This window comes from Neofelis nebulosa, chromosome 14, assembly GCF_028018385.1.
Source record: "Neofelis nebulosa isolate mNeoNeb1 chromosome 14, mNeoNeb1.pri, whole genome shotgun sequence".
NCBI lineage: Eukaryota > Metazoa > Chordata > Mammalia > Carnivora > Felidae > Neofelis > Neofelis nebulosa.
Window position 1 is genome coordinate 18,682,908 of NC_080795.1, and position 24,014 is coordinate 18,706,921.

At 38.5% G+C, this 24,014-nt stretch overlaps 1 protein-coding gene across 5 annotated transcripts in view; it reads left to right on the forward strand.

Annotated features, from left to right (window-relative positions):
• PREX2 (phosphatidylinositol-3,4,5-trisphosphate dependent Rac exchange factor 2) overlaps positions 1-24,014 on the forward strand; it is a 297,237-nt gene that overhangs the window by 258,448 nt on the left and 14,775 nt on the right. For all 5 annotated transcript variants that reach the window (XR_009253713.1, XR_009253712.1, XR_009253711.1 and 2 more), the window contains one exon: positions 21,444-21,546. Coding sequence is in view for 2 of the 5 variants with exons in the window: in XM_058699768.1 (XP_058555751.1) it covers positions 21,444-21,546 (103 nt within the window). In the remaining 3 variants the exon portion in view is untranslated. The remainder of the gene's footprint in view (positions 1-21,443; positions 21,547-24,014) is intronic.

Genomic DNA, 24,014 nt, shown 5'->3' on the forward strand with positions numbered 1-24,014 from the left:
GCCTACAGGGAGGCTTCTTTCATTATGTAGCTGTTCAGATTTCAATTTGATCTCCCAGTACGTTAAAAGAACACAAAAATATCCTCCGGATGGAATTACTGTGGCAAGTTTAAACCTATGTGGTCAGTATATTATTGTTTAAGTTCTCAAAAGGATCGTGCTTGTGTATAACACAGCCAGAAGGTTAGATAGTTGTGTGGCACTTTGACCTCTTCCTGGTCTTGGGAGAGATCGAATCCAGTTATCTACTGTGCTTCTCTGCTAGATATGCAATGATATTTCAGTAGTGCCTCAGTTTATACTTCTTTGATTAACAAATACAAACATGTGAATTGAGTATTTTTTGAACTTCCTTTTCTACAAAGATTCAAACAAAGACTGTGTATATATCTACTTTATAGGCAAATTGTTTTTTGCCACATTGAACATTTTTACAGTATTGAATCGGCCCTATGACTTTTAATGTCCTCTTCTGTACTCATACCAGTCAGCTGTTGCAGGCAATCCAAAAACATGCTACAGGGGACCTGAATTTCCCCTCTATTTCTTACTGCAGCATCCTTCCATTAAATGCAATGTTTCATTTTGTTGTGGTTCTTTATCCCCCCCCACAGCCCCCACTTAACAGCCAACGGTTTTTCTTGAACCAGTATAAATCAGTGTGCTGCAAATGTTATAAAACCTGAATCATGAGTCTTACTGTGTCCAAAAACAAAGGTGTCATTTTCTTCCCACTACATTAGCTTCTGCTTGCCTTGCCGGTGGGAACAAGTGGGTGGAAATTTCCAGAGGCTACCTGAAACGATTTGTCAAAGAAATTTCTAATGAGGGCAGGAAATCTGGGATCACAGTTTTTCCCTCTAAGGACTTGTTCCAAAGAGTTTTTGTCCGCTTAGTCTCAGTATTTTTTAATAATTGGTTTTCAGTGGTGTCAGAACCCTGGTATGGCCCTGCAGGAAAGTGCGTGATTTGAGCACAGGCCTCATGTCTAACTCCCCTTTGAGCCCAAACCTTGGAGATCTGTACACATAAATTACGTTTTATCTTCATGCTTTGTTGTGAGGATGAGTCTCTTACAGGAAACAAAACCTTGCATTTTTTTTTAAAGATTTCTTTAATTTTTTTTTTTTTTTTTATTTTGAGAGACAGAGTGTGCATGCAAGTGGGGGAGGGGTAGAAGGAGAGGGAGAGAGAGGGAGAATCCCAAGCAGGCTCCATGCTGTCAGCACAGAGCCTGCCACGGAGCTTGAACACCTAAACCATGAGATCATGACCTGAGCTGAAACCAGGAGTCAGACACTTAACCAACTGAGCTACTTGGGCTCCCGAAGGGCTTGCATTTTTAAGTAACAAACCTCGGGTTCACTCATTGATTGGAGGCTGTGAGCAGCACGACCAAGAGGGGCTCAATGCATCAGAGATTCACTGGCACCCAGCATCAGTCAATGTCTTGTGTTCTGGTTAGAACCCTGCATAGGTATAAGAAGGAAATAGTCTGTGGCAAAGGCCCACCTGTTTTTGTTATTTAAAAACATATTGAAAAACATCAAGCTGGCTACCATCTATGTATTATGGTGGTAAATTTCTTTTTTTTTTAGTACATTGTAGAAATTAGTTTTAACATATATAAAGTTTTAGGAAATAAAACACCATATGTATTTGAATCTTCTAACTTAAGAGGGGTTTATTCCCAAGATGTGTTCCTTAGTTGGTTATTTGGAAATCAAGACATATTTTCACATTTGACGGTAATACCAATGGTGTTTGAATCTTCAAAGTCAGCCCTCTCTCTCTTCCCCTTCCCTGACAAGCACTTATATAATCTATAATGTGACCATGGTATAGGACCCAAAGTATGATTATAAACATTTGTTAGGGAAATGAAAGCCAGGGGGCACCTGGGTGGTTCAGGAGGTTAAGCATCCCACTCTTGAGCTCAGTCCAGGTTCCACATTGGGCTCCACACTGGTCATGGACCCTACTTAAAAAAAAAAAAAAAAAAAAAAGGAAAGCCAGGAGATAAAAAAAATAAAAGCACTGAAGACAACTATGTATTACTAGTCTGGGTAATGGAACAGTTTTTTTAAAAAATGTAGACGAACATGTAATGACTCTTGGTTCATATAAACAATTAAAAAAAAACTTCTTCAGGTAACTATCAATTAGCAATTTTAGAAACCACTTTTGTTCGAACTTTGAAGGACTGTGTTAGCACTATTTTATTCTGTCATAACCATGACATTAAAGGACAAATTGACAAATAGGCCCAGCTAGAGGAAGGCAGAATCTTATAAAAGTGGATCATTCAAGGTAACCTGACATAGGTAATCAGAGTCCTAATAGGGCGGATGATAAAGCTACATCGTTTTCCGTTGCGCACTTAAAAACATCAAGTAAGAGGAGTAGATTTACTCTGGGGATTTCCATATGTAAGTTAGATTCTATGTATGAGACAGAAAAAATAAATTACCATACTAAGCAAATGAAGGTTTCAAATATATCCCTTTATCTTTTGTTCATTGAATAACAAGATTAGTGGGAATACTTGATTTTCAAATCTCCAGAAAGACGGCTACATAGAACACAAGAAACATTTCTGCTAGCTCATGATCTCAGAATACCATACTTTCCCAACAGAAAATTCTAAAATTATGTTCTGTAAGAATCTGAAGCATGTGAGTCTAAAACACTACTTTTATATAAGGGCAGTAGTAGCAAGGACAGAAATGACATTTAAAATTGCCATTAAATTTTGCTGCAGTTATGATTATTTTTATTTGACATTATTTTCTAATAATAATATGGTTATTATTCTTTGATATAATTTGATTATATCGATGCAACTGTTCTCATTTGTTTGAACTCTAATAAAATCAATGAATCAAAACAATGAAACAAAAACAAATGTGAAAATTTAAAATTGTGCTATAATCCTTAGAAGAGAAAAAATAAAATTCTATTATAATAGGGTTCTGGGAGAAAGACAAAGTATATCCTACTCATGATAGGATAGAAGTATAAATCTTAATAACTCTGCCAAACTTCTAAGGGCAGAGAATAGAACGATGGTTACCATGGGCTGGCAGGAAGAGAAAATGGGGAGACATTGGTCAAGTGATACAAAGTTTCAATTATACTAAGTTTTAGTGAGTTCTGGAGATCTAATATGCAACAGTGTGACTGTAGTTAACAATACTGTTTGTATACTTGGACATTTGCCAGGAGGGTAGATCTTAAGTGATTTCACCACCAAAAAAAGAGAAGAAGGAAGAGAAAGGAAAGAAAGAAAGAAAAAGAAAATGTTTAACTGTGGGGGTTGATAGATAGGTTAATCAACTTGATTGTGATGAATACTTCAAAATGTGTGTATATAAATATATAAAATCAAACTATATACCTTAATTTTTAATTAATTTTTAATTTTCAATTATACCTCAGTAAAACTTGGGGAGGGGAAGCAAATCGAGAATTTCAAAGTATGTGGAATTGTAAAATAGGCAAATAAAACTCCACAATTCACCCTAATTTTTAAAACCAGGTAAATAATATAGGTATTTTTTCTTAAAACTATGAGAAATCAAACATTTCAAACATGATAGAAGTTTCATTCTTTTACTTTTCTTTCACTATCTATGAACAATAGATAATATTAAATTATTCTGTAATTTTAAAATGTCCATTGTTTTCTTCAAATTAGATTACTCTGAAAGAAGAAGACAGTAATTATGAGAGTGAGTTATTGCAGTGGTTTCTAGTTCTGACCTCCAGTTATCACATGATGTTGACCAGACAAGCCTTACTTTCAGTACATAAAAAAGCGAGAGCTTATGTATGATTGCCTTTCATCATTAAAATTGGAAAAGTCTCAGTAATCACAATACATTAAACATATCTTAATAAAAAATAATCTAGAAGAGTAGTTTCTAAAAATTATTTTTAATAATAAGCTCTACACCAAACACGGGGCTTGAACTCACAACCCCAAGATCAAGAGTCACATGCTGTACCAACTGAGCCAGCTAGGCATCCCAATAAAAATACTCTGAATACATAATTATTAGTTACATTTCATTAGTATTTGCCAAACCCAGTTTCACTAATTGACCATATTATTAAAATTTATATATTTGTGTTACAAAATTGTATTTGTATGTAGCTATTTAAAAATGATAAATACAGGGGCGCCTGGGTGGCGCAGTCGGTTAAGCGTCCGACTTCAGCCAGGTCACGATCTCGCGGTCCGTGAGTTCGAGCCCCGCGTCAGGCTCTGTGCTGACAGCTCAGAGCCTGGAGCCTGCTTCCGATTCTGTGTCTCCCTCTCTCTCTGCCCCTCCCCCGTTCATGCTCTGTCTCTCTCTGTCCCAAAAATAAATAAAAAACGTTGAAAAAAAAATTAAAAAAAAAATGATAAATACAGAATCTACTATAAAAACATCAAAAGGGCAGGATTCTTCAAATTTTATTTTAATAAAATGAAGTTATTGTTTTTTCCTACACCTGCAAAATTCTATTAAAAGCAAAATCAAATGCCACTTTCTGGGATGTGTTCCTGAAGGCTTCATGGTTAGTGATTTTCTAACCACTCTCATAAATGTCATAAGCCAAATTTTCTATCCCTCCAGAGGAGGGAAGAAATATGGGTGTCTCTTCTATATGAACCTAGAGCAGAAGAGCAGGTGACATGGAGAAAGGTTGACAGAAGGAAGTAGCAATTTCTGCCTTTATGATGCTAATCTTAAGTTGGTAGTAGGTCATTTGACATAGTCTGGAAGAAGACAGAGGTGTTAGATTGCAATCCTGTTAAGCAGGAAGGGTGTATGTAACACCTGTTTTAGGTTTTGAAGCATGAATAGTGGTTGGCAGGTGATGGAAATGAAGAATGGTTCTGTGGAATGCAGTCAGATGAAAATACAACACTGAGGTGTGAAATAGCACCCTACCTGGAGACAGTCACCATAAAGAGTTCCCTGCTTCCTGGCAATGAAGAGAGAGGGAAGCGTGGCAGAGAGATGAGGTCAGAAGAGAGATGGGCATTGGAGAATGGAAGGCTCTAACTGCTAAGTTAAGGATTTGGGACTCCCTCCTGGGGACCCCACGCAGCCAGTGAAGGGTTTTCAGCCTGAGTGGCTCAGTCAGTTAAGCGCCTGACTCTTGACTTTGGCTCAGGTCATGATCTCACGGTTCGTGAGTTCAAGCCCTGCATCAAGATCTCCGTTGACAGTGCGGAGCCTGCTTAGGATTCTGTCTCCCTCTCTCTCTGCCCCTACCCCGATTGCTCTCTTTCTCTCTCTCTCTCAAAATAAATAAAACTGAACTTAAAAAAAGAAGAATCTGATTAGATGTATTTTTTTTAAGATGGCTCTCATGATCTGTGATAGAATGAGAATGGAGGTAGAGAGACACCTAGGACTTCACAATGTACAGGAAGAGATGAGGAGACCCCAAATGAAGGTATTAACACAGAGGGTGGAAGGGAAAGGGTAGATGTGAATGGTATGAAATGGAAATAGCAAAACTAGAAGTTCGGTGAGAAATAGAGCTGGGGGGCGGCGGGGGGAGATCTTGATGATTGGAGCCATCCAGTGTGGGAAGTAGTGTGGAGGGGGCTGCCATGGGGAAAATATACATATTTTTTTTTTAGGGGATTATGGAGAAGGACTGTTATGTGTTGAGTTTTAGATGTCCATGGTATCTTATATGGGGATGTTCTTTGACAGATTTGTAGTTAGCAAGAACTAAAGGGGTGTGTGTGTGTGTGTGTGTGTAAAGAAATACAACATAGAGGTGCCTGGGTGACTCAGTTGGTTAAGCATCTGACTCTTGATTTTGGCTCAGGTCATGATCTCAGGGTCATGAGATCGAGTCCTGCTTGAGATAATCTCTCTTTCTGTCCATCTGCCCCCTCCCCTGCTCACATGCTCTTTCTCTCTAAAATAAAAAAAAAATTTTTTTAAATAAAAAACAGGTATAATGCAAATGGGTATATACATACACACACAGATGGCAAAGAGGCTATGGAAAAACAGGTAGGGTGATTCGTGAGTACAGGAAGATTGGAGAAGGAAATCACATCAGAGAAGGCTTCACATAGATATAGTTGAGTTAGGTCTAAAACATTACTAAGAATTTTCTGGGAATATGCTTCAGGTATTAGGAACAGGGGATGGGTATTCTAGGAAAAAGCACAGAGGTATGAGAAAAGAGTAATCAGTCGCCAATCACAAACAATGAGAAATGATCACTTGGGAACACATCTGGAGTGTTAATATTCCCTAGTTGTCCACCTCCCCATCCTCTGTGAGCCCCGAATCAGAGGAGCAACATAGGAGGAGCCTCAGAACAAAACACTGAAGTATCTACTAGAAAGGTATGAAAAATACTGAAACAAAGCTCTATTCAGTGTCCTGGGTAAACAGATCAAAGAGGAAACAGTTATGGTACAGTGTCAAAAAATTGGGGAGAGAGCTGAAAATCACAAGCTGAACACCACACCCTGAAGTGTTGATGTCCTCAAAGAATCTCTGGAATCGGGACAAAAGGCAGATAGCAAAGTAGAGAAGATGGGAATAGGGAGGTAGCATTGAAGAACTTTGGGCAGCTGGGAAAGGTACCTGACGTATTCAGTCAAATCCCCAAAACAAAACAGAAATGAGATAAATAGGTGAAAGAGTCTGGGCTGAAAATCTAAAATGCAGAAAAGCAGATTCAACCCTGGTGGCTATGGTAATTAAGGTCGTAACTTACACACAGATGTTTCATATTCATACACATTTTTAGCATAGCAAATACAACCTTACGTGCCTAAGCGCTCATTCCCCATCCCCACAATTGCCTCTGTACTAACCTCGGCGGTGAAAAACCACATCAAAGAAAAACACACCTTAACAGGCTTGACTAGAAAGGTATGAAGGATATGGACTATTTTGCCTGGCAGTTGATTTTTAAGCCTAGGCTTAAAGATACATGCTGAGAACTTTGAGAAAATGTATTGAAAGTTGCAGTAGAAAGTCCCATTATCTTTAATGGGACTTTCATGGCTAATTCCCTGTGCAGCGCTGAAAATGTGCCCCTTAGACTTGATTGCTTTTTTGCCTTAAGATATATGGAGTTCGTGGAGTATTCAATTTGGCTGTGCTGCTGCTGCCAGGATCTCGCTCTAGCTGTTGCCCATCACTTCTGCATTCTGTTCGGTTGTTTTCCACCATGCACCCCTCTGCCTGCCGTCTCTTTGCCTTCTTTTCAAATTAACCCCTTGTCTTTCAGCTCTCAGACTATGACACACAGGAGCCCAGTATGGTCATGGGAAGATTTCATCGGTCCTCTCTGTTTGACCAGAGTCATACAGTAATTTTGAAAGCATCGATAGACACCCAGAGGGTATCCCTATAAAACACACTGGAAATTTGCCTGAAAGATTACTGGCTTTTGGATTAGAGCTATTATCGGACTGCCATTTACATTTTCTTAAAGGGAGAGTGTAAATGTGTAGTATTATACATGCATATATATGATGAGTGAATCCTGTAGTATTGAAAACAAAAATCGGTTTGCCCTTTTTTGACGTAAATGTATTTATGTGTTTCATTTCAAAAAACGCCTTCTCTCTTCAGGGGAACAAGGACATAGGTGTTAGGTTTTGGAAACCCCTGTTGACTTGTGGCAGTTTTCTCAAGCTTTTCATTTGTCACAAACACTTTGCTAAGGGTGACCAAAGTGGGAAAGATTCATAGGTTAGCAGGGGGCCTTTCCATATTAATTTTTCAGAGGCTGCCTGGGTGGAACTGTAGCAGCCAACTGGGGATTGCTCAGTGTTTAACGTACTGCATTAGCCCTCAGGTGTACAATTCTTCCTCAGTGCAAGGTAATAAAAGGGAGCAGGGGAAAGAAACCACGTTAAACGATTAGTTGCTTCATTCAGGTGCTTCATCCTGGTTGTCAATAGACTTTTCACAGTAGTGCTCTGTGCTCAGTAGTTAAAAGTAATTAGAAGCCAGAATAAATGAGATCACCGCGGGAAGGAACAGCTTTACACAGAACAGTGCGTTTTATGTAGAAAAGTACGAATCTGTAGTAGAGAAGAACTGCCATCTCCCTTCAATTTATTTTTGCTACTTGATTGCTTTACAATCGGTGTATTTCCTTAGTGTGCTTCAAATCTAGATCCTTTTTAATCGTGAATGCATTTTTGTATGATGGGGTCTACATTCATAGTAAGTAGTGTGGGCTGGCTAAATTAATCTCTACCAACACAATGCATTTAAAGTATAAATGTTGCTACCAAGATCGTGATTGTTGAATTATGGATGTGGGGAGCTGGAACTTTCTAAATGCAGTAATCCACGTGATGTGATTTTGGTAACATGGAAAGAGCCCTGGACTTTGAATCCAAAAAAACTGGTTTTGAATCCTATACTTATTTACTGTGTGACTGTGATTACATCACCTGGTCTCTCAGAGACTTATTGGTGAAGTGGGAATAATAATTTCTTTCTGAAAAAGATAGCAGAAGGAATCAATGAGCAATGTATGTGAAAGCATCTACCGCAAGACCTGGCATTGGTGCACACTGAGTTTCTTCTATCTTAATCTGTGTTTCTGATAGTGAATCCACCTTCCCATTGCAGAGTTAGAAATATGAAATGCATCTGTTTTAAAATAACTAGATCAAAAATTGAGCACTATTTCCTGAATTCGCCCATTCTGTTCCATCCTTATTTGCATTGCCTTTCGTTGGATCCCCTTTCCCACCCCCATGAACCCCCTCCCCACATGTGGATTGCTGCAGCAAAGCTCCTGGTCTTTCCATCCAGTCTTGTCATTCCTCTATTTTCCACACCCGCTTCCAAGGCAGTACCTTTGTTTTGTCTCGTTTTTCAGATTAATCTTTTCCAGATTAGAAATCTACTCATGTTACTCTTCTGCTTAAAATACATCACTGAGGGGGTGCCTGGGTGGCTCAGTCAGTTAAGTGTCCGACTTCGGCTCATGATCTCACAGTTCATGGGTTCAAGCCTTGCGTCCGGCTCTGTGCTGACAGCTCAGAACTGGAGCCTGCTTCGGATTTTGTGTCTCCTTCTCTCTCTGTCTCTCTCCCCACTCATACTCTCTCTCTCTCTCTCTCTCTCTCTCTCTCTCTCTCTCAAAAAATGAATAAAAATGTTAAAAAATATTAAATACTAAATAAATAAGTAAGTAAGTAAGTAAGTAAGTAAGTAAAATAACTAGAGCAGGGGCGCCCGGGTGGCTCATTTGGTTAAGTGTCCGACTTCAGCTCAGGTCATGATCTCGGGGTTCGTGGGTTTGAGTCCCGCGTCCAACTCTGTGCTGACAGCTTAGGACCTGGAGCCTGCTTGAGTCTGTCTCTGCCTCTCTGCCCCTCCCCTGCTCACACTGTGTCTTCTGCCCCTCCCCTACTAGCATTCTCTCTCTCTCAAAAATAAATAAACATTAAAAAATTTTTAAATAGCTAGATCATGCCTACTAAAATAGGGGAGACCTTGCAAGAACTATTTCAAACATTATAGTTAGATGTGAAGTTTTAAATGTTCTCACCACAAAAAAAGAAATGGTGGGGCACCTGGGTGGCTCAGTGGGTTAAGCATCCGACTCTTAATTTCGGCTCAGGTGATGGATCTCACAGTTCATGGGTTCCAGCCCCACATCAGTCTGTGTGCTGACAGCGTGGAGCCTGCTTAGGATTCTCTCATCCTCTCTCTCTGTCTCTCTGTCTCTCTCTCTCTCTCTCTCTGCCCCTCCCCTACTTGCACTTGCTCACGTGTGCTCTCTCTCTCTCAAAAGTAAAGAAATAAACATTTTGGAAAAAAAGAAATGGTAATTTTGTGGGGCAGTGCAGGTGTTAGCTAACCGTATGGTGGTAATCATTTTGTCACATATAAATGTATAAATGAACATGTTGTACACCTTCAACTTGCAGAATGTTATATGCCAATTATATGTCAACAAAACTAGAAAAAAAATCACAGTAATGAGTCATGATAGGATGAAAGAGGGGTGTGAAAACTACAAGAGTTAACTCCTCTGAACTGTGAGAAATAGAATACACAAAACACTGGGCCCTATTAGAGCTTATTTTTAGAATCCTCCTTTGGTAGCTTGTAGAAAGTCACTCAAGAGCAGCAGAAACAGAATCCCCTTGAAATCAAGGACAGGAAGTTTTCTTTCCTGGCCTCAAAAACCAAGAGTATGGGTTAGAATAGACACAGATATTTAGGACTTGAAAAGAATCAGATGCCGACACTTGTTTATTCATGCATTCATTGAAGGGAAAAAGGAAGGACGGAGCACTGTTGTGTGGCCCACACCGTGCTCTCCCAAACCAGAGAGGTAAGAGGGTCACAGCGCTTACAATCTGAGATCTTGACAAGGGACCCACATTGGAAGCCAGGCAGCCATACTATGGAGCATGAGTATACTTTAGTAATGACAATAGGAGAAAGATGGTCAGAGGATTGACTTTTTAAAGGAAATGTCTCAAGGAATAGGTTTATCACTTACAAAGTGCAATAGAGAGGAAGAATATATAACATGTCATGTTGACAGTGAAAACGGATTTTGTTAGGGTTTCAAATGTTTTCTTCAGAACCCAGAAAATATTGGCAAATGATAACTGGACAATTGTGATGAGGGAATAATTACTAGTTAATGAATTAATATAAGAATAATTAATCAAAATATTATGATATATATTTTCCAAATATTACCAAAACTCAGCCAGAGTTGTTAATCAGAAGATCTGGTGTGAACAGTGATTGAACCCAGAGAACGGGAAGTACAAGCCATTGTTGAAGAAAGAAAAGTCATATGCCATTTATAAGCCACAAGGAAGGAAATCTGATTGTATTTTTACCAGTATTTATTGTCCTTATAATGCATTTATTACTTCATCAAATATATTTTATCACTGATTACTTCCTGAACAAACACATAGATGGCATACAACACATACAATACATGGAACAAATGCAGAATATAAAGAAATGAATCTTTTAGGAGTGTACATATAAGACCTTTGGCACACATTAAGAATTCATGTCAGTTTTTCCAGTAAGTCTATACGGAATGCTTACTGAGTCCTGGGAAGTATGTAAGGTCTAGGAAGGCTACAAGTCAGTTCAGACACCAGTCCAGCCTAGTGATGGTGGTAGTGGTAACAGTATTAATATCAGTGAAAATTGCCAACATTTGTTAAGAATATACTACATGCTATCCCCTGTGTTAAGTACTAAATGTGAATTATTTCACGTAATCCTGGGAACAACACACTGAGGTGCATTTATCATTGAACTCAATTTACAGATGAGGAAAAAGAGTTTCAGGAGCTTCAGCAACTTGCCCAAGTTCACATAGTTACTAACAAAATCCAAGATCCAACTCAGGAAGTTTACCTGCAATGCCTGTGTTCTTTAACCCTACACCTTTCACACAAGTATGATACAGCATGATAAGAGGTATGATGTGTGACCTTAAACAAGCATTATGAGATCCCATACGTGAGGGAGCAGCACATGAGAAACAAAAGAGAGAGTGATTTCAGAGAACTGTACACAGTAGAGTGGAAGAATGAAGACGGAAAACCAGGGACCGTATTGTGCACATTTTGTGTTGCACGTTAAGAAGTGGGAAGCCATTTGATGTTTTGCGCTTTGAGCTGCATATTTTTTTTTTAATTTTTTTTAATGTTTATTTATTTTTGAGACAGAGAGACGGAGCATGAACAGGGGAGGGGCAGAGAGAGAGGGAGACACAGAATCTGAAACAGGCTCCAGGCTCTGAGCGGTCAGCACAGAGCCCAACGCGGGGCTCGAACTCACGGACTGTGAGATCATGACCTGAGCCGAAGTCGGACGCTTAACCGACCGAGCCACCCAGGCGCCCCTTGATCTGCATTTTTAAATGATCACCTTTGCTATGGGGCAAAAACAGTGGGAAGAGGCAAGACTAGGAGAGTCAGAGTGAGGTTGCACCAAAATAGGCAAGAGATATTAGCAGCGTACCTAAAGAGGAGAGATTTATGACACAGTAAGAAATAGGAAATTAAATAAGCATGAAAGGTACTAGAGTTAGGTGTGTTAACATGTGGAACTGCACAGTCCATTCATCCCTTATAATGAATGAGTTTAGTTTGATGGCTTGGGGGCTTGTAACATTTCTCAGTCCGGAGGTGAAACAGTGGGCAAATGACAGATAACTAGACAAACATTTTAGGGAAGTGGTGATTTTAATATTAACCCACAATCTGGGAAGGTTTTATGAAAATGGGAACATTAAAGATACTAAAATGTGATTTCATAATAATACTTTAAGGAATTAGATCATTTCTACGTCTTATTTCTTCTAAGTGCTTTCTTTTTTTTTAATATGAAATTTATTGTCAAGTTGGTTTCCATACCACACCCAGTGCTCATCCCAACAGGTGCCCTCCTCAATGTCCATCATCCACTTTCCCCTCCCTCCCTCCCCCCATCAACCCTCAGTTTATTCTCAGTTTTTAAGAGTCTCTTATGTTTTGGCTCCAAACCACTTTCTTATCAGGGCCGATATCAATGAGAGAACCTCTAACTCATCTATTTCCTACCACTGCTTGTTTTGTGACAGCTGAATAAGATGGGAACATGAGAAGAGCACAAAGAAGAGCTAAAAACACTCGGAAACTGAGCAGAATCGTTTGTGTTTTTTCCAACAAGGAGAAATGTGTCTTTAGTTCAAAGATTGTTGCAACTAATCTGCCTCAGGCTGCCCGGGACAGAAGTTCAGATGATGCCGTGGAGTGCATCAAATCAGGCAGTCGCAGAACCTTCCATCTGTCATAAAAAGCTTCTGTGTATAAAAGAGTGGTGTGCAAATAGCAGAAGTGGCTGCTTCTGCTCCAGCTTATTTCACCTCCTTTGTTCTCTTGGGATTGAAATAGTCATTATTTCTCTGCAAATTTCGAATGCTGCCCAGGTAGTCAGCTTAGTGAAGTATCACGGAAAACCACAGCTGATTAGAGTCCTAATAACTTGTTTGTGACAGTCCCTTGAACAAGGATAATGGGCCTGGCTTTTAATTAAAGGAGAACAAAAGAAGACATTTATAGAAAAGGGGGAAATTATTTCACGTTTTCAAATCTAAATCTGTAATACTCTAAATAGACATTCCTATAACCGTAAGAAAGCCCTATAACTCATGTGAAGAATATTATCAAAATGATAGGTTCCTTAGGATGTCCTTATAGATAGACTCTGAGTGATGCATTTGCGCCAAGGGAATTTTCTCCCTCTTGTCTCCAAGACTAAAGGCAGCATCATATTTATAAAGGAGGGTGAAAATGAGGCAATACACCTGGAAGTCCCAAGCTAAAAGAACAAAATCAGACTCTGATTATTATGTAGAATTCTACATTGGGACAAAACTCATTGATTTCAGAATTGTTAAATATTTATTTCTTCTTTCTTTCTTTCTTTCTTTTTCTTTTTTAATGTTTATTTATCTTTGAGAGAGAGTGAGAGAGAGACAGAGGAGAGCATGAGCAGGGGAGGGGCAGAGAAGGAGGGAGACACAGAATCTGAGCCAGGTTCCAGGCTCTGGGCTGTCAGCACAGAGCTCAACGCGGGGTTCAAACTAACAAACTGTGAGATCATGACCTGAGATGAAGTCGGATGCTTAACCAACTGAGCCACCCGGGTGCCCCCATCCTGTTTTTCTAACAAGAAATTATTCTGCTAATTATACTGCATGAGCACAAAAAAAGATAACATAGTTATCCAAATGCCTCAATTCTATTACTTTTGCACAAAATAGTTAAAATCACTGTTCAAGTAGCTTTTGAAGTCACAATGTGAATCTCTAAATCCAGTGACTCTGGTGGGTTTTGTATGGGGGTAGTTTTCAGTTATAATTAAGTATGTAACACTATTGAGGAGTACAATAGAAATTTTCAAAGTAATGTTTGGCCTCAGTTTTAAAAATATGGGGACATAAAAACACACTGACCCTTGCATTTCCCGTTGTAATGTTTTTCACTTCATCGTCTACATCGTGGTAGTTTATGGCAAATTGTGGTGACTGCAGATCCAGAGCTCTTCATCACATTAGTGTTGCATGTATTTTATTTGTGTCAGAATCTGAATGACCCTTCTCCACTAGTAACAGGGAAGGTTGGGGTCACCCCCAAGAGAGAGCATCATAATGATCAGATTCCTGACTGTGAGCTAAGAGTCAGCAAATAAATCCACTGTTGGAAAACAGAGCTGAAAGCCATAAACCTCACATGGTTCTGGTTTCTCACTTCAGTTTCCCAGTGAGTCATTGCGTAACCCTTGTGGCCCAAAAGGGGTGACGCCTGTCCCCAAGTGTTCAATTTAATGCATTTCAACCCTTGGGAGATTGGCTTCCTTGTTCAGTGCAGTTTGAATCAACATTAAATAAAGCATTCAAGCTTGGGAGGTTTTAAAAGGTAATTGGGAGTAAAACTGATGGCCTTTATGAGGCCATTTTTGTCTGGGATCATGGTAAATGACCAAATATGTAGAAGATCCTTGGGTTTTGAGAATCTTTTATGTAATTTATTATAGAAGTGTCACGAATCATCTTAAGGAGAAGCATTAACAGGTTTTTTTAAAGGACTAACATAAGTTGTTTCAAGATTTGAAGGCTTACAAAATGAACTAAATATAGTGTAATACAGTATGATTTAATAAATGGTTGGGGGGCGCCTGGGTGGCTCAGGAGGTCAAGCCTCCGACTCTTGATTTTGGCTCAGGTCATGATCTCACGGTTTGTGAGACAGAGCCCCGTGTCAGGCTCCACGCTGACCCTCCCCCACTCTCTCTCTGCCCCTCCCCCCCCAAGATAAATAAAAGCTTAAAAAAATAAAGAGTTAAAAAACAATATATCACATTTAAGCCCATTTAGGAAAATAAGCTTTGTCTCTTCAGGAGACTTAGTTGAGGCAGAGGTTTGGACGCTGATCGTGTTGTGCCCCTACCATCTAGAAAATGGACTGGCAACTGGGAGACTATTTCACATGCTTTTTCTGACCTTTCCCTCTACATTTTGACATACAACATAAAATTGATACCTGATGTCCAGAATCCGTTGGGACAAACATATGAAATAAAAATCCCAAAGAAACATAGGAGCAAGTGCAAATTACAGTCGGGTGAAGTCTATTTCTAGCAAGCCCCAATTTGTAAAAGAGATAATGGTGGAAGTTTGTCATTCGCTTCATGAATTTATCATAATGATATAACATCATAATTTTATAAAATTAATAAAATTCTAAATTTTTAAAAATTAACCACAGGGTTATTTCAATGACCAGCATTTTAAAATAAGTAGAAAGAGGTTTTGTAAGTAGTTAAAATATAATGGGGTTTGGGAAATGGGATTTATGAAAGCTCACATTCCTCAAATTTTCCAAGTGATGTGTCGCTCATAATGAATTCATATAGACAGACTTACAGTGTGAGTGCAGTAGTGAAGTGGGGTGGAAATAGCATTACCACAGGCATGGCTAAGTGTCACTTAAGGTAATTCTTATGGCAGTTTATGAGGCCACTATGCCAGCTTTTATCATTTCACAGATTAAAAAATTGAGGCTGAGAGAGTTGAAGTAACCTGGCCGGGGACCTACAAAGACATCCAGTACCCCTGGTTATGACGCCCATGTTGTCAACTGCTATTCTGTATTCAGAAAGGTTTTGTGATATTTTGAAAGACACTCCAAAAGTGGACAAACATTCCTTATGCGGGGAGAGCTTTGTGCAGTGGTACCAAATGTTGACCAAGCAGAAAGAAGTTCTGGGTAGAGGGGCAGGATGGAATAGCTGCAGTGCTGGGAAGATGAAGCAGAAAACGGGAGAGCAATTCGTAGAAATCCTTAAGCATCAGGTGAAGAGTTTGCTTTTGCAAATATTGCCTGGAAAGCAACTGAAGATCTTTTGAGTACAGTATTGATAGCATATTAAGGACAGATGCTTAGTAAATTATTTTGGTAATTTGCTTCACAAATTGTTATCTTACATCATATAATGTAAATGTTGGCTTTTTTTTTCATATCAACCAAGGAAATAAGGGCCTCCCTTACTCCTAAACTCTGATCCTCAAGGCCATGCATCTTGTGGGCCCAGACTACTTCTCTAACTTCATCTCCTCCTCTCTGTGTGACCCTGCACATCAAGCTTCACACTTGCTCTTAAACAGACAGAAAATGCATTAACCTCAGGGCCTTTGCACTTGCTCTCCCTGAAATGGTCTTCCCAATAGCAGCACTTTTCTCTGCTGTTTCACCCTATTCAGTTTCTACTCCCTTAAAAATTTTTACTTCTCTGGATAACTTATCACCACCTGATATCCTATATTTGCTTCTTTATTTTCTTTTTTCCTCCCCTTGAAGTTTAATCATCAAAAACGATGGTACTTTTTTTCTGTTTGCTGTTGCATCCCCAGCACACTGAAGTGGATAAAGATTTTAGGGTCTGAAGTTAAGTGCCCTATTTAAGAAAAAAGAATAGAAAAATTACAAAATGAAATAGAAGTGAAACTTAATATTTATTTATTTGGAATGCAAAAAAATTTACAAGATTTAAAATGCTGGCAAATACCACAAGCATTATAAAATCTGAAAAACAAAAGACTGCCTTTTTTTTACTTTATTGCCTGACCCACCTCTATAATTCTTCCCTCCACAGTTTTTGGTAACATACTCTTTGACTGCCTCTTCAAATTATAATAATTTTGTAATATAATCTGCAGAGAGAATAGGAAAATAATTTTGTTCTATCTCTAGCATAGCTGAACAAGTTTTTAAAAATATATTGATTAGAAAAACCTTTTAATTTCAACATTATTGCTAAATCTCTTACACATTTTAAAATTGTTGTTGAATATGAAAACCCTTATAAGGTTCTTTAGCATATGAACCATAACGTTTGGAAGAATATTCCACAGACTAGCTTCTGGCTCTGTACATTTCTAGCCTGGTTTTTCCAACACCACACACAGCGCCGGGTGCCTCAGGGTATGAATATTGCATTACAACCTTGAGCCCTGCCCCTCCTTTTCAACAGTAGGTAAGTGAGTTGCACAATGGACAGTACAAATACTCTGGGATCCATTTCTACACGAGAAGACTACAGTAGCCTAACTAAAACGGAAGTGACTGCAAGTCATATACATAGGTTCCAGTCAGCCTAGCCTAAGTGTGTCCTAAGTCTACTTCCCAAGGGAAGTTGGGACAGACATAATTAGGTCAGCAGTCCTAACTATTTGCAATTAAAACATTTTGCTTCAGACAGGGCATCTGGGTGGCTCAGTCGGTTGAGCATCCAACTCTTGATTTCAGCTCAGGTCATGATCTTACGGTTCATGGGATCGAGCCCCACTCTTGGCTCTGCTCACAGTGCAGAGCCTTCTTCAGATTCTCTCTCTCCCTCTCTCTGTCTCTCTCTGCATACCCACACTCTCTCTCCCTCAAAATAAATAAATAAATAAATAAATAAATAAATAACCAACCTTTTGCTTTTGCAAATTTATAAAAGCATGTGACTATGTGAACAATTTGCTAGGGATCCATATAAGTAAGGGACCCTGACTTTCAACCTTTTTTAGCTTGTTAGTAAATCAGCTTCCTCCAGCACCTAATGGTACTTGTGGGTACAAAGTAGACACTCAAAAAATATTTGTTGAGTGAATGAATGAACAAAAGTTACTCCTTTGTGACTCTTCCCATAACATTGTTAAATCAGAGTGCCTTTCAAATTAAATTGGACCCATTAACTACAGGTTACATTTATCATATTAAAACTCTACTATATCTCTGATGTGATGTAGGATCTATTCTTAATACAAAATATGTCAAGAAGATTTATTCATTACAAGCACGGATATATTGACCCTTTCCCTTTTCTTTCTGTGGGGAAATTCACAATTTCTGCATAATTTTATAGCCCTGTCAAGTACATTTTCTCAGGAGTATGCCCTAAGCAGAGCTATTATTGGAATGTCTTCCTACTAAAATTATGGAACAACTTTCCTCGGTGTCTATGTTATATTTGCCTTTTTATCAAGGACAAATTCTACTCTGTGATCTTTATTTTTTTTTATTTTTGTGACTCCCAGGGAAGAGTTGTCTAAAATTTAAAAATGATACTACAACTAGAAAGACCTGAAAACTGAAGGCCCGTGATTTCCAGGATGGAGTAGAACTATAGGTTTAAATTTTAATTTAACTGTCTAATATGAAAACAGTTATAGTGCTAGAAAGGAAACTGGTGGGTCAGATAAGAACTCTTGTCCTGAACGAATTTGCTTAGGCTTCCCAGCCTTTGGTATGCTGTCTTCATTCTCTTGTCCAGGGTTAGCAAAGCTGTCTCACTGGCAATCAACAAAGTACCTATAAAACCAAATGATCTCTTGTCAAACCTGACTGAGTATATACCTTTATGTACCGTTGCAAAACCATGTGCCATTTCTTTTTTTTTTTTTTTTTTTTTAATTTTTTTAATGTTTATTTATTTTTGAGACAGAGAGACAGAGCATGAATGGGGGAGGGGCAGAGAGAGAGGGAGACACAGAATCGGAAGCAGGCTCCAGGCTCTGAGCCATCAGCCCAGAGCCTGATGCGGGGCTCGAACTCACGAACCGTGAAATCGTGACCTGAGCTGAAGTCAGACGCTCAACCGACTGAGCCACCCAGGCGCCCCAACCATGTGCCATTTCTGGATCTAGAATCTTCCCAAGAATGCTAGAAGCAAAAGTCTTCTTGCAAATGCTGAATTTTTCCACTTGACATTCAGATACTGATAGCTGAGAGAAGAGAAAAAGCTAGGATGCAAATTTTGGTATATTAACAACAAAGTTGTGGGCTTACTGCTGAGCTTTCTTCCACATGCTTAATTCAGGAGAATGGAATCCTGTGATGCCATGATAGAAAAAGTAGGCTCCCACTGGACAAATCAACTGTGAGTCAAACACAGGCAATACTTCCCACAGGGACCTGGTTGTATCTTTTTAAGTGTTTCACTTTTTTAAAATTTCAAATTAATCTCGGGACCTAATTGGAATATACACAGTGGTTAGTATGAAAAGACAGATTAGAAAGACAAAGCCATCTGGTTTTGATATGCTAGTGAAAGAAAATATATGTATCCATTTTAAGGTAGATTTTTCTGTTAGATGATGTGTGTGTGATTGATTCTAAAAAGGTGACACCTGAAGGTACCCTCTCCGAGAGCATATTACTGGACCACATTGGTTGATTGGGAGATTTTTAAAGTCTCTAGCAGATAATTTGCTGCTGTAGTACTGTTTACTACAACTTGAACTAGAGAGAAATAAATTGGTTTAAAAAGATTAAGAAAATGGATAAAAATTATAGGCTGCTTGTTAAAAATCCTTCACAACCAGTAAGTGTTTGTTATAAATAGAGGAAGGCAAGTCATGTTTTATCTAAAAGAACAGACATATTTAAGTTTGATTAGAAGAAGATAAAGATTTCTTTTAGTGTCATTCAGCTAGTATAATGAGTGTTGTTGATTAAAATGTTGGAATCAATAAGGACTTAAAATTGGAGTAGAGGAGACCTTAAGGAGGTGGAAAAGGTTATGGCCTGTCAAATAAGCTGACAATTAAATGCTTTGTAAAAAATTGATTTTTTTTTTTAAGCTTGAACGGTCAACTAAACTTCTTGGCTTTCATGGGCGTACGCTGTTCTACAGCATGTGAGAGCATATGAAACTGCAACTACATATTATTATCAGACTCATACACTAAATGTTTGTAAACATACTACCGAAAGCTAATTGTAAAACTTTAGCCCATGTGAATATGTTATTAATGCTGTGTAAAGAGGTCATTTAACAGCCAATGAAACTTAACATGTTTCTCCTTAGAATCCAATCATGTATAATAAGGCAGTAACTCATCAGGTTCTTTCTAAAATGTCAGCAGTAATGTTTTAAGCCCCTTACTTTTCTTTTTATTAATTCATCAGTATCAAAATCTAGCAGATGTATTGGATTTCTGTAGTTCAGTCTCTTAACCAAAGATAAGTGAGTTAGATATTCCTCACAGAGAAGCGATTGCATAGTAGACCTTTCATTTGTAAGGAAACACTGAACAGATCTAGAAAAATACACGTGTGTAAAAAAAAAACCAACAAAATACAGGAATGTAAATGCAAAAATGGAAAAAAGACCATCAAAATATCCATGAATTGAAAAGTGCAGTAAGAGAAAATCTGCTCATGAATTTTACGAAAATTCAGAGACCAGCACCTGAAAATGTTAACAAATATGCGTAGGTTCTCAGAGCTGCCAAAGAGAAAAACGTAAAAGGACGTAAAAGGAATTCCTTAAAAGGGAAGGCAAAAGACAAAGGACAAGGAGAAAGGCACAGCAATTACTGAAATCAGGGGCTGGATTCTGAATTTTCTCCCGGTTGCTCTGGGCATCACATTCCTGTCTAACTAATTATAAGTTCCTTTTGAAAATTTTACAATCTCTTCTATTGGGTCCAAGAAACATACTTAAAAAAAAATCAACTCTGATCTTAGTGGATATTAATTTCACTGTTTACTTTTCTAAGCCTTTTGGCATAAATTAGTATAAATCTATTAACTATCATATGTAGACATGAATGAAAAATATTAGGAAGTCATTTCTTTTAAGTTACATGGAATATCAGTAAGGAATAATGTCTGATAATTAGATTTTATTATAATTTTTTTAACTTTAGGTATATAAACTCATAAACGCAGTTCATTATGAGTTTGTTAAATTTAAATACTTAGGACTCTAGTCATGTGGCTCTCTAATCTATTTTTATTTTTATTTTATTAATTTTCATTTATTTATTTATTTACTTCTTTTTAATGTTTAATTTTGAGAGAGAGAGAGAGAGAGAGAGCGCGCATTCGCATGAGTAGGGGAGGGGCAGAAAGAGAGGGAGACAGAAGATCCCAAGCGGGCCCTGCCCTGACAGCAGAGAGTCTGATGTGGGACTCAAACTCACGAACCATGAGATCATGACCCGATCCGAAGTTAGATGCTCAACCGACAGAGCCACCCAGGCACCCCTATAATCTATTTTTAAGTAGGTGTTCTATGTAGAAATATCAATGGTTCATTGTCCAGTTGCTTCCATTTTGGCTGGCAGTTTTGATTTTGACATTAGTCTAGGGGAAGAAAAATAATTTTCCTTCTATTCTTCTGAGTTCTTACCTGAGACCCCTATAATAAAATATTAATGAGAGAAAAACAAACAGTTTATTAACGTGTGTACCTTATGTATACATGGAAGATACCCAAGGAAAAATGAGTAACTCTCTGAGGAGGCAGATTTTGGGCTAGCATATTCTGTTGCCCTTCATTAGTAACCCAAAGCGTTTTGAAGTCCTTAATGGGAGCTGGTGGCATTTGACTTGCTTTTGCCTTTGCACACAGGTGCACCCTGAGCGTGACACTGGAGCAGGCCATCATTCTGGCCAGAAGCCATGGACTGCCTCCTCGCTACATCATGCAGGCTACAGATGTGATGCGGAAGCAGGTAAGTCACACACAGTTTAGGGATTGTTTTACAGGACCGTTTTTTTTTTGTTTTGTTTTGTTTTGTTTTTGTTTTTTTTACATTTTCAATGTGTATTTATTTTTGAGAGAGAGAAAGAGAGAGAGAGGAGGAGGAGCAAAGAGAGAGTGAGACACAGAATCCGAAGCAGGCTTCAGGCTCCAAGCTGTCAGCACCGAGCCCAACTCGGGGCTTGAACTCACAAACTGTGAGATCATGACCTGAGCTGAAGCTGGAGGCCCAACCGACAGAGCCACCCAAGTGCCCCTACAGCACCTGGATTTGAAGGTTCCTTTTAATCAGGATTTATCAGGTTTAATGAGGATTAGTCAACATTTATCAGGTGTCTGATTAGTGCCTGGATGTGGGGGACACTTTTTCAGGCTCCGAGAGTAAGTGTGAACAAGAAACACTCCCAGGGACGAAGGCAATACAGACATCTATATGAGGATCCTCCAAGAAACCAAGCCAACCTGGAAAAAAGGATGTGTAAGAGATAACCAGAAGGAGGAAAGGGGTTGGCCAAGTGTAATGGGCAGGAGTGGATTTGAGGCTTATGTAAGGAGCAAGGGCAAAGGCTACATGGCATTTTCTGGGCATCGCAGGTGATTTAGTAAGGCTGAAGAGGGTGGGGGCAAGGAAGAAGAGGAAAGAATTGAAGGCCCTTCTTGCTCCTGGAGCTCTCAAAGTGAAGTCCAAGCCATGCTAAGAATTTGGTGCATTATTCTGAAGATAAAAGCACATATCTCAAATTTTCCTTCAGAGGATGAAGAGTAGTCTTTGGGATGTCGTTAGGTCACTGAAGTATTTATAGGTGGGAATAAACTCCCATAAAGAGAATGAGCTTTTGATACAATACCTGATGGTATTTTAATGTGATAGTTTGGTTTCTAACGCTTAAAATTCTTTTAAAAGGTAACAAAAATGCATTAACCTCCAATTTATTATTAGGAAAATGTGCCTTATATAATAGAAAAGACACAACTTATTAGAAAGACAAGAGTTGGAAAATATCAATTTTATGTTTTATTCTGCCACAGTTTCTCAGGGTAACCACAGAAAATTGATTTAACAAATATTTATTCTTGCTGACTTGGTTTGAACTGCCCAATGATAGTAAGTGATTTAGTTTTTAAGATATGCTTTTCTAGTTAAAACTTATTTGTTTACTAAAGACTTAGTGTATAACTCTTATGCAAATATACTAATCTCTGTGGGTTTGCTCCCAAGATATATTACAGAATGTAAAAAAAAAAAAAAAAAAAAAAAAAATCCATGGAAGCAGTCATAAGTGATACCAGCACCGGTTTGGGGTCTGTAATTCAGGAATAAAGTACAATGAATGGATATACATTGGAGCTTCGAGGTGGGAACCCTGGAGCTGGAGACTGAAAACCAAGATCTGACAAGGTCTAACAGGGATTTGCTAAGTAAAGGTTAAATCCACAAGAAGCACAGGGCACAGTATGGTTCAGCTAGAAAAGGGCAAATACAGATGCAAATGCCAGCAGATTTTGGAAGGATTTTTTGGATGGATATAATACAAATTTGGTTTTAAAAAGTAGGCCAAAGTAAACTTGTGATTATTCATTTCAGGGTTGGGTTTGGGATGCCAAAAGTACAGAAAGACACTAAGCATTCTGTTTCACTTTGTTACTGTTAGAATAAGTTTGAATTAAGACTTGGAGGGGCCATCTCGAAATTATGGTTTATGGCAAGACTAAGAGACTGATTATTAGCCTGTTTTAGAATAATCTAGTACAGGAGTAATGATGAATTCACTAGATACACATTCTTACTATATGGACTTCAGTAATCAAAAACGTTTAAGTTCTTACATGTGAGAACGGACATCTATAAACTAGAGGGGGGAAAGTAAAAACCGTATTATGTAAGCCTTAGTGACTTATTTAACCAGTGCAAACCTTTTTGAAATACAATATACATGCTATATTTACGTATATTATTATATGTATTATTGTATATTTATAAAATGTAACTTAAGGAAACTGAAAAGTTACGAAGCTTCTTATAAAATTTCTAAACTGCAGTTTTTCAGTATTCATCACTTCTTCCTTCTATTTTTAATAAATATATTTAGAATAGGTAGCTACCCTCCTTTGTTACTGGTTTCTCTGCTGCAAATATGGCATCTCCAGGTGGATCTGAAACAAAGAACTGATTTCTGACTTCTGTATGGAAGATCAGAGAGCCTGGGGCCCTCTCTTTAGAGAAAGTGGGTTAAACTGGTGTACAGGGGGATTTTTGCAGCATTCCTTCTGCTGCCCATCCTCTCCCCAGTGTCCAACTGTTACAGGCAGTGGAATTAGTGGGATCCAGTCTGCAAGCCAGCTCTTACCTACCTGTGATCTAAGTAGTTAGAACACAAATGGTGATCAAAGATCTGACTTTTCTGTTCCTTTTGTTTCTCAAACATTTAGACTCAACTC